The sequence below is a fragment of the Anomaloglossus baeobatrachus genome, chromosome 8, assembly GCF_048569485.1.
Source record: "Anomaloglossus baeobatrachus isolate aAnoBae1 chromosome 8, aAnoBae1.hap1, whole genome shotgun sequence".
NCBI classification, from domain to species: domain Eukaryota; kingdom Metazoa; phylum Chordata; class Amphibia; order Anura; family Aromobatidae; genus Anomaloglossus; species Anomaloglossus baeobatrachus.
Genome location: NC_134360.1, coordinates 260,018,278 through 260,035,584, shown reverse-complemented (window position 1 = coordinate 260,035,584; position 17,307 = coordinate 260,018,278). Strand labels below are relative to the sequence as shown.

Below are 17,307 nucleotides of genomic sequence, written 5' to 3'. Positions count from 1 at the left end.
ATGCTCGGGTGCTCAGTACTGGTAACTAGTGGTGAGCGGGCACTACCGTGCTCGGGTGCTCAGTACTGGTAACTAGTGGTGAGCGGGCACTACCATGCTCGGGTGCTCAGTACTGGTAACTAGTGATGAGCGGGCACTACCATGCTCGGGTGCTCAGTACTGGTAACTAGTGATGAGCGGGCAATACCATGCTCGGGTGCTCGGTACTCGTAACTAATGATGAGTGGGCACTACCATGCTCGGGTGCTCAGTACTGGTAACTAGTGATGAGCGGGCACTACCATGCTCGGGTGCTCTGTACTGGTAACTAGTGATGAGCGGGCACTACCATGCTCGGGTGCTCGGTACTCGTAACTAATGATGAGTGGGCACTACCATGCTCGGGTGCTCTGTACTGGTAACTAGTGATGAGCGGGCACAACCATGCTCAGATGCTCAGTACTGGTAACTAGTGATGAGCGGGCACTACCATGCTCGGGTGCTCAGTACTGGTAACTAGTGATGAGCGGGCACTACCATGCTCGGGTGCTCAGTACTGGTAACTAGTGATGAGTGGGCACTACCATGCTCGGGTGCTCTGTACTGGTAACTAGTGATGAGCGGGCATTACCATGCTCAGGTGCTCAGTACTGGTAACTAGTGATGAGTGGGCACTACCATGCTCGGGTGCTCAGTACTGGTAACTAGTGATGAGCGGGCACTACCATGCTCGGGTGCTCAGTACTGGTAACTAGTGATGAGCGGGCACTTCCATGCTCGGGTGCTCAGTACTGGTAACTAGTGATGAGCGGGCACTACCATGCTCGGGTGCTCAGTACTGGTAACTAGTGATGAGCGGGCACTTCCATGCTCGGGTGCTCAGTACTGGTAACTAGTGATGAGCGGGCACTTCCATGCTCGGGTGCTCAGTACTGGTAACTAGTGATGAGCGGGCACTACCATGCTCTGGTGCTCAGTACTGGTAACTAGTGATGAGCGGGCACTACCATGCTCAGGTGCTCTGTACTGGTAACTAGTGATGAGCGGGCACTACCATGCTCGGGTGCTCAGTAGTGGTAACTAGTGATGAGCGGGCACTTCCATGCTCGGGTGCTCAGTACTGGTAACTAGTGATGAGCGGGCACTTCCATGCTCGGGTGCTCAGTACTGGTAACTAGTGATGAGCGGGCACTACCATGCTCTGGTGCTCTGTACTGGTAACTAGTGATGAGCGGGCACTACCATGCTCAGGTGCTCAGTACTGGTAACTAGTGATGAGCGGGCACTACCATGCTCAGGTGCTCAGTACTTAAATTCAACTCAAGTACTTAACTTCAATATTTAAGGCCGATTTCATTTGCAATTTTTTAAGTACTGTAAAATGTTCTTTTTTTTGTTTTTTGGTATTGTGGAATCATGCACTGGTTTTGTGCTAAGTTCTTCAAAATGGAAAATGTGGTTCATAAAGTTTGCACAAAATGAAAGTTGCTCGTTACTTTTGTCTTTAATCTGTATTGCAACTTTTTAGCTCAAACAGTTGCACATTCCACTAAAATGTTGCAGAATTTGCAGCAAAATATTTGGCGTAAACACCACAAGGGGAACTGGAGCACATTTGTGCCAAAATGTTCCACTTTTCAAAAAGTCACAAACAATGAATCAGCCCCAATTGCCTGGAAACCCCTCAAACTCCAGCCACAATGGCAAACATAGAAACCACAGGTGAACACAAAAAATAGACTGCAACAATGGCACACATTAAAAATACCGTATATGCAAATAAAAAATAGTTAAACAGTGCAAATATAACAATTAACCCTTAAGCATTATAATAGTACCTGCTTGTGAATCTGGATCCCATTGTATATCTACAGGGTTTAAAGAAATGCAAAAGTTGAGAATCAAGTTGTTTTGTTATCCGTAATATATATATATGCACTGTGTGTCACGTCATCAACATCTTTCCTGTGTCATTTGTCATTATTATAATAAACTAAATTTATGGTTTGATTTCTTTGCTTGTGTGAATTGGATGGATTGTTACAGACATCTGGGGAGAAATGCATGTCAATACCACCTACAGAAATATATTGAATTAGAAAATGGATGGTCAACATCTATTTCACCCACTATGTATAATATATATATATAAATATAAATATATATATATATATATATATATATATATAAAAATATATATACAGAGCGAAAGAGTCAAAATATTGCGTTACAGAACAAAATATTGAATATTAGATTTCAGAGGGCAAAGATAAGGAAACTATGGATCATCCAAAAGCATCCAAAATATATAAGAATGGCTCATCTCTGGTTCAGGTAAATTTGAAAATTATTGTACAAGACTTTAGTATTTAAAGTAGATTCTGAGGAATGTTACCTGCTCCTGAGGATATATCCCACTGAAAATCTGTAAGTTTAAAAAAAAAATAAATATGTCCGTTTAGTAATCTTCCATTTCTAGTTGTGGATAATTCGTTTACCCCTTCCCAACAACAGATGTGCCTGTATGTTCCTCGTCCAAGTGCTGCTGATTAACCCCTTACATGTAAATGTCCATTTCAGACACCGACATTTCAATGGCATAGTTGGATGACTGCACAACTGCATTTTTTAATAGTCTTTGGTTTATATCCATTATACTCCTATTTCATCCTACAGAATGTGCAAATATTATTTTAAAGAAGTCACGGCTCTGATGTGAAGGCGGCTGCATCACCTCAATGTTGTGCTCCTTTTTATAGCATTCAATGTTCAAAATCCCGGTGGTAGATTTCATCTAGGCCACAGCTTAGACCTGGGTGTCACATTAAAGTCCAGGGCTTTAGCTATCAGATTAGATGCCATTCTAGGTGCAATATTTATATAACTTTATTTCTACTTGGGCATAAACGTTAAGGCCCTGTGCGCACACTGTTTTTTGCCGCGGATTTGTACCGGTTTTTGTTCATAATGTACAAGTAGTCTTTTCTCAGCAAAATCTATGAGAAATCTAAAATGCTGTGCGCACACTGCGTTTTTTCCCCCTACAGGTTTTTCTGTAGAATTTCTGCAGTAAAAAGAAGCAGCATGTCACTTCTTTTCCACAGGTACCTGCAGTTTTGCCATTGATAAATGGTTAAAAACTGCAGGGACAAATCGCAGCAAATTCGCTCCAAAAACGGAACAAACCGCGGTAAAACCGCATGCAAATTTTGGGTGCATTTTATTTGCCACAGGTGCGAAATTCTGCCACAGAGAGCGGATTTTGCTTAAGAAACTCATCTACTCAGTGCACACAGACCCTAAGGCTATGTCCGCACGTTGCTTTTTACCTGCTTTTTACCTGCTTTTTTGCTGCTTTTTCAACTGCAGCGTTTAATGCCAAAATGGTTGTGTTCTGCTTTTCAAGCAAAGTCTATGGGAATTTGGGTTTCTTGTCCGCACTATGCAGCTCAAACTGCAGCCTTTTTGTTGCAGAACTTTGGTCAAAAACTCAGCTTTGCAGTGGAAAACCCAAATGGCAAAAACAATTGACATGTCAATTGTTTTTGCCATTTGGATTTTGCACTGCAAAGCTGAGTTTTTGACCAAAGTTCTGCAACAAAAACGCTGCAGTTTGAACTGCATAGTGCGGACAAGAAACCCAAATTCCCATAGACTTTGCTTGAAAAGCAGAACACAACCATTTTGGCATTAAACGCTGCAGTTGAAAAAGCAGCAAAAAAGCAGGTAAAAAGCAGGTAAAAAGCAACGTGCGGACATAGCCTAAGAGTTCTATCGCCTGGTTTATGTGTAAGGAAGGGAAGGTACAGGAAAACACGCAGGGGCAGCAGAAAGAAAACTCATATTATCACTCCCTTTACCCACCGGGAGAATGATTGTTCAGCCAAATGTTACAATTTCAAGCACAAAAATGCACAAGGATCCCATGTCTGCAATTTACTGGGTTACCTTTCTTTATAATGTGCAACAGACCAGAAAAAAATATGGATGTGTGTGCTGGGTATAATGCGATTGGTTTTATAATTCAGGTTTTGTATATCAACTTCTAACAATTGTTCTGGCTATGAAAGGGTTAATCGGTTTCTAAGACTGTCTGATGCATAATTTATAATTTATTATTTTGTCATTAACCTTGTTTTTTAAATTGAATTATAATATAATGTAAACAGTAAATACCAGCAGCTGCGGAGCTCACGTCCCAATTCATTCCTGTTAGGATTATATAATACAAATGTGAGAATTTAGAAAACTGCATCAAATGCTTCACAGGTCTCTAAAAGACGAGATCTTACCATCCGGGGAATTCAGATTCCAGTCCAGCCCTACAAATAAAGCAACAAATGCTTGAAAAAAAGTCTTGTATTGATAAATACCCCGATTATTACATGTTGTGTTACTCTTCTTCATGTGTCTGATGCTATATGCTCAAAACGTTGCATATTCCACTAAATGTCTCGGAATTTGGAGTAAAATATTTGGTGTAAACACCACAAGGGGAACTGGAGCACATTTGTGCCAAAATTGTTCAACTTTTCAAGAAGTCACAAACAATGAATCAGCCCCAATTGCCTGGAAACCCCTCAAACGCCAGCCACAATGGCAAACATAAAACCCACAGGTGAACACAAAATAGACTGCAAAAATGGCAGAAATTAAAAATACATGCAAATGAAAAATAGTTAAACAAAAAACAATAAAATAACAAAAACACAAAACAGAAAAAGACTAAAAAGTGCAAATATAATTAACCCTTAAGCACTATGTTGTTACCTGCTTGTGAATCTAGATCCCATTGTATATCTGTCAGGGCTTAAAAATGGCAAAAGTCAGAATAAAAAAAAGTCTTGTTTTAATATCCGCAATAAGTTTCATAAGAAGTATAGAGAGAAAGAAGGAAAAAAAGAGTTGAAAAGAGAGAAAAAGAAATTAAGAAAGACAGAAAGAGGTAAGAAAGAAGAAGAGAGAAAAGTGCAGCCATAAGAAAATAAAAACGCTGCCTTTGGTCATCTGCGCTCCTCTAGACTAATCCAGGATGGAATTAGCATTCAAATGTCAATCGTGCATGTAACATCACATCACATACAATGGTTGATATAAATATTGAACACGTCTCCAATTTTCTAATTAAATATATTTCTAAAGCTGCCATTAACATGAATTTATCACCAGGTGTCAGTAAAAACCCGTCCAATCCACACAGGCAAAGAAATCAAACCACAGATGTCCATCAGTTCAGTTATGGGAAATAACAAGAATGACGTGTAATAATAATAATGATATGTAATAATGAGAATAATGTGTAGTAGTAGTAGTAATAATAATAATAATAATGATATGTAATAATGAGAATAATGACAGAGGGAGAAAGTATTGAACACAATTACTGAAATTCATTTAATACTTTGTACAAAAGCCTTTGCTGGTGATGATGAAGCGTTAAGACGCCTTCTGTATGGAGACACTAGTCGCCTGCATTGCTCAGCTGTGATTCTGGCCCATTCTTCCACACACTTCAAATCCTGAAGCCTCCATGGGCTCCTATGAACTCTGAGCTTTGGATCCCTCCATAAATTTTCTATTGGATTCAGGTCAGGTGAGTGGCTCGACCATTCGGCAGCTTTATTTTCTATGAAACCAATTGAGACTTTCCTTGGCCGTGTGTCTGGGGCTGAAATGTTTAATTGCATTTATTATCCTGGTAGATGGCAGCAGATTTTCATGAAGAATGTCTACGTACATTTCTCCATTCATCCTTCCTTCAGATGAACTTTGTCCGTTCTGTATGCTGAAAACTAGCCCCACACAATGATGTTCCCACCTCAAGGCTTCACTGTGGGTCTGGGGTTTTGGGTCGATATGCAGTACTCTTTGGCCTCCAAACATCATGTGTATTATGGCATCCAAAAAGATTCATTTTGATTTCATAAGACCAGATTATATTTTCCCAGGCTTTTCCAGGCTTGTCAAAATATTGTTAAGCAAACTGTAAATGCTCCTGAACCTGCTTTTGTTCAGCAATGGCGTCTTGCGTGGTGAGCGTGCATACAGACGATGGGGGCTGAGTGCATTACTTATTATTTTCTTGTAAACAATTTTCCTTGCTGATTTCAGGTCTTTCTGTAGCTCTCTGTAGGCGGCCCTTGTCTCTTGGACAACCCTTGATAATTCTTTTCACTTCTCTATTTGAAATCTTGTGGGGTGCACCTGGTCATGATCAGTTTATGTTGAAATTATGTTCTTTCCACTTCCGGATTATGACCCTAAAAGTGCTCACTGGAACCTTCAGTAGTTTAGAAATATTTCTGTGACCAATGCAATCAGTGTGTTTTGCATAAAACATAAGGTTGCAAAGGTTTTGACATCGCTCACTGGTTTTACTCATCATGAGATGTTTCTTGTGTGGCACCTTGGTAATGAGACACCTTTTTATAGGACATCAGTTGAACCAGCAGATATACTTTTTTTCACTAAGTGGCAGAATTGCTTTCTAGTTACTGAGATTTCAGCTGGACTTTCCATAGCTATTTGCACCACTCTTTTTTCCATGTGTGCAATATGTTTTCCCTGTGTCATTTCTCATTATTAATTATACATCACTAAATTTTTGGTTTGAATATTAGATTTCAGAGCGCACATATAAAGAAACTATGGATCATACAAAATATATAAATATGGATTATAGTTATCTCTGGTTCAGGTAAATGTCAAAATTATTGTAAAAGACTAGTATTTAAAGTAGATTCTGAGAAATGTTACCTCCTTCTGAGGATATATCCCACTGAAAACCTGTAAGTTTAAAAAAAATATTTATGTTTATTAGTCTTCCAGTTTTGGTGTGGATAATTGATTTAATAACTGACGTTTACCCCTTCCCAACAACAGATGTGCCTGTATCTTCCATGTCTAAAGCTGGGTTCACACTAAGCGACAGCGACAACGACATCGCTGTTACGTCACCATTTTCGGTGACGTAACAGCGACCTTGTAAGTCGCTGTTATGATCGCTGCTTAGCTGTCAAACACAGCAGAAGCAGCGATCATAACGTCGCTGTTCTACATGTGCAGAGAGCAGGGAGCCGCGCTTAGCGCTGGCTCCTTGCTCTCCTAGGTACAGTACACATCGGGTTAATTAACCCGATGTGTGCTGCAGCTACATGTCACAGTGCAGAGAGCAGGGAGCCGCGCACACTGCTTAGCGCTGGCTCCTTGCTCTCCTTGCTACAGTACACATGGGGTTAATTACCCGATGCGTACTGCAGCCACATGTCACAGTGCAGGAGCCGGCGCTGGCAGCAAGAGCGGAGGCTGGTAACCAGCGTAAACATCGGGTAACCAGGGAAAGGTCTTCCCTTGGTTACCCGATGTTTACGCTGGTTACAGCTTACCGCAGCTGCCAGTGCCGGCTCCTGATCGCTTCATTTCGTCGCTCTCTCGCTGTCACACACAGCGATGTGTGTGTCACAGCGGGAGAGTGACGACCAAAAAATGAAGCTGGACATTCAGCAATGACCGGCGACCTCACAGCAGGGGCCAGGTCGTTGCTGGATGTCACACACAGCGACAGCGACGGGACGTCGCTGCAACGTCACAGAAAATGGTGACGTAGCAGCGACGTCGTTGTCGTCGTCGTTATGTGTGACACCAGCTTTAGTGCTGCTGATTAACCCCTTAAATGCAGCTGTCCTGACACCGCCATTTAAATGGCATAGTTGGATGACTGCACAATTGCATTTTTTTTTAATAGTTTTTGGTTTATATCCATTAAACTCATATTTTATCCTAAAGAATGTGCAAATATAATTTTTTTGAAAGAAATCACGGCTCTTATGTGAAAGTGGCTGCATCACCTCAATGTTGTGCTCTTTTTCAATTAAAGAGATTGTATGAAGCAGGGCACCTCCCTCTTTAATGCCTATGCGCTCTATTAGGAGGTTGTGGAGTGAAGTTATCTTTTGGGAAGCAAAAAGTCAAAAATATGGGAATGAAATAGATTGAAAACTCAAAGGAATATTGTGCTGTATTGAGGTTGTCATTGCACCACTCTTTTCTTATTTTTATGTCTTGTCCTTCAGGAAATATCATTTTCACGGAGAACTAAAAAGTTTTTTTTGTAAACTGCAGCATGTACACCGCCCCCCCCCGCCCCCCCAGAAATGATTAGGACTGATGGCGATAACAAATGTCTATGTGCATTGCTGTGGTCAGTAGGAGTCCTAGAGACTGGATCTCAATCATATAGTGATGTTATACTGTATAATATAAATGACTAACTGCACTGGGAAAACCCCTTTAACATCACGTCTACCTGCAGGTTCATACTCAATCAATTTAGGCTTTAAAGCACCACTCTAGAGTCTTTCTGCTGAGTGGTGCTTTAACTGTAAGTCCCTGCCCCTGTCTTATACTCACCTGCCGCCATGTTCATCTTTTTCCAGAGTTGCTCTCGTCGGTCTCCTGTGATTTGTGACCTGCCGGCAGCTCCACTGTTTCATGGAGTGTGCCAGAGGATATGGCTCATTACAAGTCTATGAGAGTCTTGTCCTGGCTCTCATAGAGTTACACTGAGCGCGTGTGACATAACTTCTGACTTTCAGCTAGTCAGAAGTTACAGGCACAAGATGGCACCGCGGAATCGGAACTGCAATGGCGGCAAGTGAGTATAATACCGGGGCAGGGGACTTACATGTAAAGCTCAAACTCTATCCTGATAAATATAAAACGCTGGAGTGGTGCTTTAAAGGTCTCTCTCTACATTATGGACACAAATGATGTTATAAGCGGAATACTGAATACATTCAGGAATAAGTGGAACCCCTGCAAATCCTAAATGAAACAGAATTAGAAAATGCTGGAAAGGAAATTACACCAACCGCAGAGAAAAGCAAAAGCGATGACTCAGCAGAAGCCATCCTAACCTGAGGAGCTGGCACTCCTAACATCCCTCAACCACGGAATATAGTCAAAGATGGCCGTACTCATAACTGATACAAATGTAATAATAAAGATGTCTGAACGCTTTTCTCTAGAGGTGATTGTAGCACAAGGCTGGTTCTGAAGTAGACGTATAAATATTACAGTATAGGCGACTTTTATGTGACAGCAAATAATAACCCACCTGCGGGTGATGATCGTCCTCCCCACGTCACACCTGGATTATACACAGGACATGTATGGCATTACATTCTGTAACAAGTCTCTTTACATTATATTTATCATCTTATATAAAGGTCAGTATAAATGCTCTGCATGGAGCGGTCCTGATTCATGTTCACAATGCAAATTACTTAAATGCAAACAACTGAGATCTGTTATTTATTGATGCTTTATATATTCATATATATTTTCATATGTAATAAATCCTCACTTTAAACACTTGTAGCAGCACTAGTGTGCAATTTACCTTGCGCCTGTGAAGTGTCCCCCATGGTGAGAGGTTTGTCTGCAGCTTGTTTGTGCATAGATGTGTTGGCCTGGGCTGACTGGACTGGTTGCCCTCTTTTCTGCTGTGAGTATATTACATTTTGGGGGAGTTTTTCTCCTCTTTTTGTTGCTATTTTTGATATTTATCAGTGTAGGGACCTGCAAGCATGAGGGTCCGTGATGAGGATGGCAGGCTTATGTACATTGGCCAATTTACTAATACCTCATATATATTTCTGCACTTTATACGGGGTGCAGCCGGGCCTCTTAATACGGCCGTGCATAGTGGAGTGTCTGTCCCTTGTGTGCTGCAGTGAGTAGTGTCCGGGTAACCCGCCTAATGTAATAGTAAGGGCGTGGTAATAGGTTGCTGGCTGGACACCATGCGCATACGAGTGTGAACAGCGCCCTATGCACGCCACTAGTGTGCAATTTACCTTGCGCCTGTGAAGTGTCCCCCATGGTGAGAGGTTTGTCTGCAGCCGGTTTGTGCATAGATGTGTTGGCCTGGGCTGACTGGACTGGTTGCCCTCTTTTTTGATGTGAGTATATTACATTTTTGGAGGAGTTTTTATCTCCTCTTTCTGTTGCTATTACTTGTAGCAGCTGAAATATAAAGAGAATCTGTTACCAGGGTTTTGTTACCTAATCTTACAGACAGAGACCCCGATTCCAGCAATATGTCACTTATGGGGCCGCTTGTTGTTGGTCCAATAAAATCAGTTTTATCCTAAGGAGATTTTCACTAAACTAGTAAACCTCAAGATTCATGAGTGCTGTATAATTCTGCTCCCACCACTGTTTGGCAGCTTCCTGCCTATGTACAGTGTACGCAGATACCTGCCAATAAGTGGTGTGCGAGGATTTATACAAGGCTCAGCATTCAGTAACCTGGTAGATTTGCAGCAGATAAAGCACTGATTTTTATTAAAATAGCAGCAAGCAGCACTAAGTGACACATGGCTGGAATCAGGGTCTCTACCCCTACATTATACTGCTCTCATATGTGGCAACAAAATCCCGGTGACCGATTCCATCTAGGATACAGCTTAGAACCTGGTGTCACATTAAAGCCCAGACCTTTAGCGATCAGATTAGATGCCTTTGCAGGTGCAATATTTAGATAAATGTATTTCTACTGGAGGAGAAACATTACGAGTGCTATTTTGTGGTTTATCTGTAAGGAAGGTAAGGTACAGGAAAACACGCAGGGGCAGCATAAAGAAAACTCATATTGTCACTGCCTTTACCCACCGGGAGAAGGATTGCATTCAGCCAAATGTTACAAATTTTTGTGCAAAAGTTCACAATGAGCCCATGTCTGCAATTTACTGGGTTACCTTTTTTACAATGTGCAACAGACCAGAAAAAATATGGATCTGTGTGTGCTGGGGTATAATGCGATTGGTTTTATACTTCAGGTTTTGTATATCAACTGCTAACAATTTTCTGGCTATGAAAGGGTTAATCAGTTTCCAAAACTGTCTGATGCATAATTTATTATTTTGTCATTAATAAGGAAATCTTGCTTTTTAAATTGAATTATAATATAATGTAAACAGTAAATACCAGCAGCTGCGGAGCTCACGTCCCAATTCATTCCTGTTAGGATTATATAATACAAATGTGAGAATTTAGAAAACTGCATCAAATGCTTCACAGGTCTCTAAAAGACGAGATATATTACCATCCGGGGAATTCAGATTCCAGTCCAGCCCTACAAATAAAGCAACAAATGCTTGAAAAAAAGTCTTGTGTTGATAAATATCCCGATTATTACATATAGTTTTATTCTTCTTCATGTGTCTCGTGCTATAGCAATGCTCCGTTCTGTGTGTTTGTGTATTTTATAAATTACTTCATAAAATGTGTTAGTTGTACTGTTGTTTTTTTCCAATTTGTAGCAATATTTAAGGCCGATTCATCATTTGTAATTTATTTTTTTTTTTTAGTAAATTTAGCTTTTTTATGTCTTGTGGTATTGTATTCATTCATCGGTTTTGTCCTTCAAAATCACAAACATGGTTCATAAATCTTCAAAAAGTTACATGTTCCCCTAAAATGTCGCAGAAATTTCAGTAAAATATTTGTCGTAAACACCACAAGCGGGACTGGAGCACATTTGTGTCGAAAATGTTTCAACTTTTCAAGAAGTCACAAACAATGAATCAGCCTCAATTCCCTGGAAACCCCTCAAACGCCAGCCACAATGGCAAACACAGAAAAACCACAGGGGAACACAAAAAATAGATTGCAAAAATGGCACAAATCAAAAGGATACGCAAATGCAAAATAGTTAAAAAAACAAAAAAAACAAGCAGAAAATATAAACAAAAAGTGCAAATATAATAATTAACCCTTAAGTTTTCTTTTTAATAGAGCATTATGTTATTACCTGCTTGTGAATCTAGATCCCATTGTATATCTGTCAGGGCTTAAAAATGGCAAAAGTTCAGAATCAAAAAAGTCTTGTATTAATATCCGTAATAAGTTTCATAAGAAGTATAGAGAGAAAGAAGGAAAAAAAGTTGAAAAGAGAGAAAAAGAAGTTAGGAAAGACAGAAAGAGGTAAGAAAGAAGAAGAGAGAAAAGTGCAGCCATGATCGAGCAGGAAACTGAATTTGGTCATCTGCGTTCCTCTAAGCTAATCCAGGATGGAATTAACATGGAAAGGTCAAGTTTTCAATTAACATCACATCACATACAATGGTCGTCACTAATTTTCTAAGTAAATATATTTCTAAAAGTGCTAATGACATGAATTTATCGCCAGGTGTCAGTAAAAACCCATCCAATCCACACAGGGAAAGAAATCAAACCACAGACGTCCATAAATTAAGACGCCTTCTGTAGGGACAAACTACCGTAGTTGCCTGCATTGCTCAGCTGTGATTTTGGCCCATTCTTCCACGCACTCTTCAAATCCTGAAGCCTCCTTGGGCTCCTATGAACTCTGAGCTTTGGTTCCTTCAATAAATTTTCCATTGCAATCAGGTCAGCTGATCGGCTCGGCCATTCTGGCAGCTTTATTTTCTTGCTTAATGAAACCAATCGAGAGCTCCTTGACTGTGTGTTTGGGATCATTGTCTTGCTGAAATGTCAACACTTGATAATTCTTTTCACTTCTCTAATTGAAATCTTCTGTGGAGCACCTGGTCGTGGTCGGTTTATGTTGAAATTGTTCTTTCTACTTAAATGACCCCAAGAGTGCTCACTGGAACCTTCAGTAGTTTAGAAATATTTCTGTAACCAATGCCATCAGTGTGTTTTGCATAAAACATAATAAGGTTGCAAAGGTTTTGAGACAACTCACTGGTTTTACCCATCATGAGATGTTTCTTGTGTGGACCTTGGTAATGAGACACCTTTTTATAGGCCATCAATTGAACTAGCAGATATTTTTCACTAAGTGAGAGGATTGCTTTTTAGGTACTGAGATTTCAGCTGATGTCACGACTTTTTATGTTTTCTTGCACCACTCTTTCTTCATGTGTACAATACATTTTCCCTGTGTCCTTTCTCATTACTATACTTCACTAAATACAGTTAGGTCCAGAAATATTTGGACAGTGACACAAGTTTTGTTATTTTAGTTGTTTACAAAAACATGTTCAGAAATACAATTCTATATATAATATGGGCTGAAAGTGCACACTCCCAGCTGCAATATGAGAGTTTTCACATCCAAATCGGAGAAAGGGTTTAGGAATCATAGCTCTGTAATGCATAGCCTCCTCTTTCTCAAGGGACCAAAAGTAATTGAACAAGGGACTCTAAGGGCTGCAATTAACTCTGAAGGCGTCTCCCTCGTTAACCTGTAATCAATGAAGTAGTTAAAAGGTCTGGGGTTGATTACAGGTGTGTGGTTTTGCATTTGGAAGCTGTTGCTGTGACCAGACAACATGCGGTCTAAGGAACTCTCAATTGAGGTGAAGCAGAACATCCTGAGGCTGAAAAAAAAGAAAAAATCCATCAGAGAGATAGCAGACATGCTTGGAGTAGCAAAATCAACAGTCGGGTACATTCTGAGAAAAAAGGAATTGACTGGTGAGCTTGGGAACTCAAAAAGGCCTGGGCGTCCTCGGATGACAACAGTGGTGGATGATCGCCGCATACTTTCTTTGGTGAAGAAGAACCCGTTCACAACATCAACTGAAGTCCAGAACACTCTCAGTGAAGTAGGTGTATCTGTCTCTAAGTCAACAGTAGAGAGAAGACTCCATGAAAGTAAATACAAAGGGTTCACATCTAGAGGCAAACCATTCATCAATTCCAAAAATAGACAGGCCAGAGTTAAATTTGCTGAAAAACACCTCATGAAGCCAGCTCAGTTCTGGAAAAGTATTCTATGGACAGATGAGACAAAGATCAACCTGTACCAGAATGATGGGAAGAAAAAAGTGTGGAGAAGAAAGGGAACGGCACATGATCCAAGGCACACCACATCCTCTGTAAAACATGGTGGAGGCAACGTGATGGCATGGGCATGCATGGCTTTCAATGGCACTGGGTCACTTGTGTTTATTGATGACATAACAGCAGACAAGAGTAGCCGGATGAATTCTGAAGTGTACCGGGATATACTTTCAGCCCAGATTCAGCCAAATGCCGCAAAGTTGATCGGACGGCGCTTCATAGTACAGATGGACAATGACCCCAAGCATACAGCCAAAGCTACCCAGGAGTTCATGAGTGCAAAAAAGTGGAACATTCTGCAATGGCCAAGTCAATCACCAGATCTTCCATTTTTCACATTTTCACTCTTACATATAGCTATTGGATTTTTCAAGTCAGTATTCACACAGCAGTTTCTGCTATTCCATGTATTCCCCTTACATAGTCACTGGTGTGCATACCTTATCTCCCCATAGTGATGTTTTTTTAGGTTTTTTGCACCCAGTTCAGACTTAGAATGGTGTTCCAAACGTTATTCGTTATTGTTAGTAGTTTTTTCGTTTGTGAACCCTCCCCACCACACCTATTGCCAATCCATATAATACGCATAAATAGCCTGGGTCTCAGCTTCCCATACACGGTAAGTTTTTTAACTGCATGAGAGGACACACACAAGCTAGGGACCCCAACGTAGAGAAATACTTTGGCGTAGTGTTGGGGCTCTATTGCATTGATCAATTCAGTAGCTAAATTTCTCTTGATTCATATGTTCATGGCAGTAATGCAGATTCCATTTTTCACATTTTCACTCTTCATATAGCTATTGGATTTTTCATGTCAGTATTCACACAGCAGTTTCTGCTATTCCATGTATTCCCCTTCCATAGTCACTGGTGTGCATACCTTATCTCCCCATAGTGATGTTTTTTTAGGTTTTTTGCACCCAGTTCAGACTTAGAATGGTGTTCCAAACGTTATTCGTTATTGTTAGTAGTTTTTTCGTTTGTGAACCCTCCCCACCACACCTATTGCCAATCCATATAATACGCATAAATAGCCTGGGTCTCAGCTTCCCATACACGGTAAGTTTTTTAACTGCATGAGAGGACACACACAAGCTAGGCACCCCAACGTAGAGAAATACTTTGGCGTAGTGTTGGGGCTCTATTGCATTGATCAATTCAGTAGCTAAATTTCTCTTGATTCATATGTTCATGGCAGTAATGCAGATTCCATTTTTCACATTTTCACTCTTCATATAGCTATTGGATTTTTCAAGTCAGTATTCACACAGCAGTTTCTGCTATTCCATGTATTCCCCTTACATAGTCACTGGTGTGCATACCTTATCTCCCCATAGTGATGTTTTTTTAGGTTTTTTGCACCCAGTTCAGACTTAGAATGGTGTTCCAAACGTTATTCGTTATTGTTAATCACCAGATCTTAACCCAATTGAGCATGCATTTCACTTGCTCAAATCCAGACTTAAGACGGAAAGACCCACAAACAAGCAAGACCTGAAGGCTGCGGCTGTAAAAGCCTGGCAAAGCATTAAGAAGGAGGAAACCCAGCGTTTGGTGATGTCCATGGGTTCCAGACTTAAGGCAGTGATTGCCTCCAAAGGATTCGCAACAAAATATTGAAAATAAAAATATTTTGTTTGGGTTTGGTTTATTTGTCCAATTTCTTTTGACCTCCTAAAATGTGGAGTGTTTGTAAAGAAATGTGACAATTCCTACAATTTCTATCAGATATTTTTGTTCAAACCTTCAAATTAAACGTTACAATCTGCACTTGAATTCTGTTGTAGAGGTTTCATTTCAAATCCAATGTGGTGGCATGCAGAGCCCAACTCGCGAAAATTGTGTCACTGTCCAAATATTTCTGGACCTAACTGTATATGGTTTGATTTGTTTGCCTGTGTGGATTGGATGGGTTGTTACAGACATCTGGTGAGAAATTCATGTGAATAGCACCTATAGAAAAAAATATTGAATTAGAAAATTGATGAGGTGATCAACATTTTTTTTCACCCACAGTGTGTGTATATGTAATATATATATATATATATATATATATATATATATATACATACATACATGCATATATATACATACATATATATACACATATATATGTATAGTGAGAGAGCGTCAAAATATTAAGTTACAGAATAGCAGATAAGGAAACTATGGATTATGCAAAATATAGAGAAATAGCTAAGTGTCTCATCTCTGGTTCAGGTAAATGTCAAAATCATTGTAAAAGACTTTAGTATTGAAAAAAAGATTCTGAGAAATGTTACCTCCTTCTGAGGATATATCCCATTGAAAATCTGTAAATTTAAAAAAAATATTTACTTTATTAGTCTTCCATTTCTGGTTGTGGATAATTTGATAGCTGACGTTTACCCGTTCCCAACAACAGATGCACCTGTATGTTCCATGTCTAAGTGCTGCTATTTGTGGTTGTGGTTTATTAACAGAAATTAAAGAGGTTGTATTAAGCCGGGCACCTCCTTTTTTCATGCCTATACGGTGTATTAGGAGGTTGTGGAGTGAAGTTATCTATTGGGAAGCAAAGTGTTAAAAATATGGGAATATTGTGCTGTATTGGGGTGGTCATTGCACCACTCTTTTCTTATTTTTATGTCTTGTCCTTCAGGAAATATCATTTTCACAGAGAGCTAAAAATGTTTGTTTTGTGAACTGCAGCATGTACACCGCACCCCAAAATGATTAGGACTGATGGTGAGACCAAATGTCCATGTGCATTGCTGTGGTCAGTAGGAGTCCTAGAGACTGGATCTCAATCATATAGTGATGTTATACTGTATAATATAAATGACTAACTGCACTGGGAAAACCCCTTGAACATAATTTCTACCTGTGGTTTCATATTCAGAGTGGCGCTTTAATTGTAAGTCCCCTGCCCCCGCCTTATACTCACCTGCTGCCATCTTCATCTTTTTCCAATGTTACTCTCATCAGTTTCCTATGGTTTGTGACCTACTGGCAGCTCAAGTGTTTCATGGAACGTGCCGGAGGTCACGGCGCAATATAAGTTTATGAGAGCCTTGTTTTGGCCTCGTTCCAGCTCTCAGAGTTACACTGAGCGGGTGTGACGTAATTTCTGACTTTTGGCTAGTCCGAAGTTACCGGCACAAGATGGCACCGCAGAACCAGAGCTGCTACGGCAGCAAGTGAGTATAATACCGGGGCAGGAGACTTACATTTAAAGCAAAAACTCTAGCCTGATAAAAATAAAATGCTGGAGTGGTGCTTTAAAGGTCTCTCCCTACATTGTGGACGCAAATTATTTTATAAGCGGAATACTGAATACATTAAGGAATAATTGGAACCCCTGCAAAACCTAAAAAACAGAATTAGAGAATGCTGGAAAGGAAAGTACACCAACAGCAGGGAAAAGCAAAAGCGATAACTTAGCAAAAGCTATCCTAAACTGAGGAGCTGGCACTCCAAACATCCCTCAACCTTGGAATATAGCCAGCAA

The 17,307-nt window shown here is 40.2% G+C and overlaps 1 protein-coding gene across 1 annotated transcript in view; it reads right to left on the bottom strand.

Moving 5' to 3' along the window:
* Nucleotides 1-17,307, bottom strand: part of LOC142250099 (uncharacterized) — a 154,035-nt gene that overhangs the window by 29,796 nt on the left and 106,932 nt on the right. The window contains exons 61-71 of the mRNA XM_075322164.1: nt 16,100-16,129; nt 11,795-11,833; nt 11,087-11,116; nt 10,969-11,001; nt 9,095-9,127; nt 6,736-6,765; nt 4,750-4,788; nt 4,272-4,301; nt 4,156-4,188; nt 2,375-2,404; nt 1,818-1,847 (exon numbers count right to left, since the gene is read on the bottom strand). Coding sequence (XP_075178279.1) covers nt 1,818-1,847; nt 2,375-2,404; nt 4,156-4,188; nt 4,272-4,301; nt 4,750-4,788; nt 6,736-6,765; nt 9,095-9,127; nt 10,969-11,001; nt 11,087-11,116; nt 11,795-11,833; nt 16,100-16,129 — 357 coding nt within the window. The remainder of the gene's footprint in view (nt 1-1,817; nt 1,848-2,374; nt 2,405-4,155; nt 4,189-4,271; nt 4,302-4,749; nt 4,789-6,735; nt 6,766-9,094; nt 9,128-10,968; nt 11,002-11,086; nt 11,117-11,794; nt 11,834-16,099; nt 16,130-17,307) is intronic.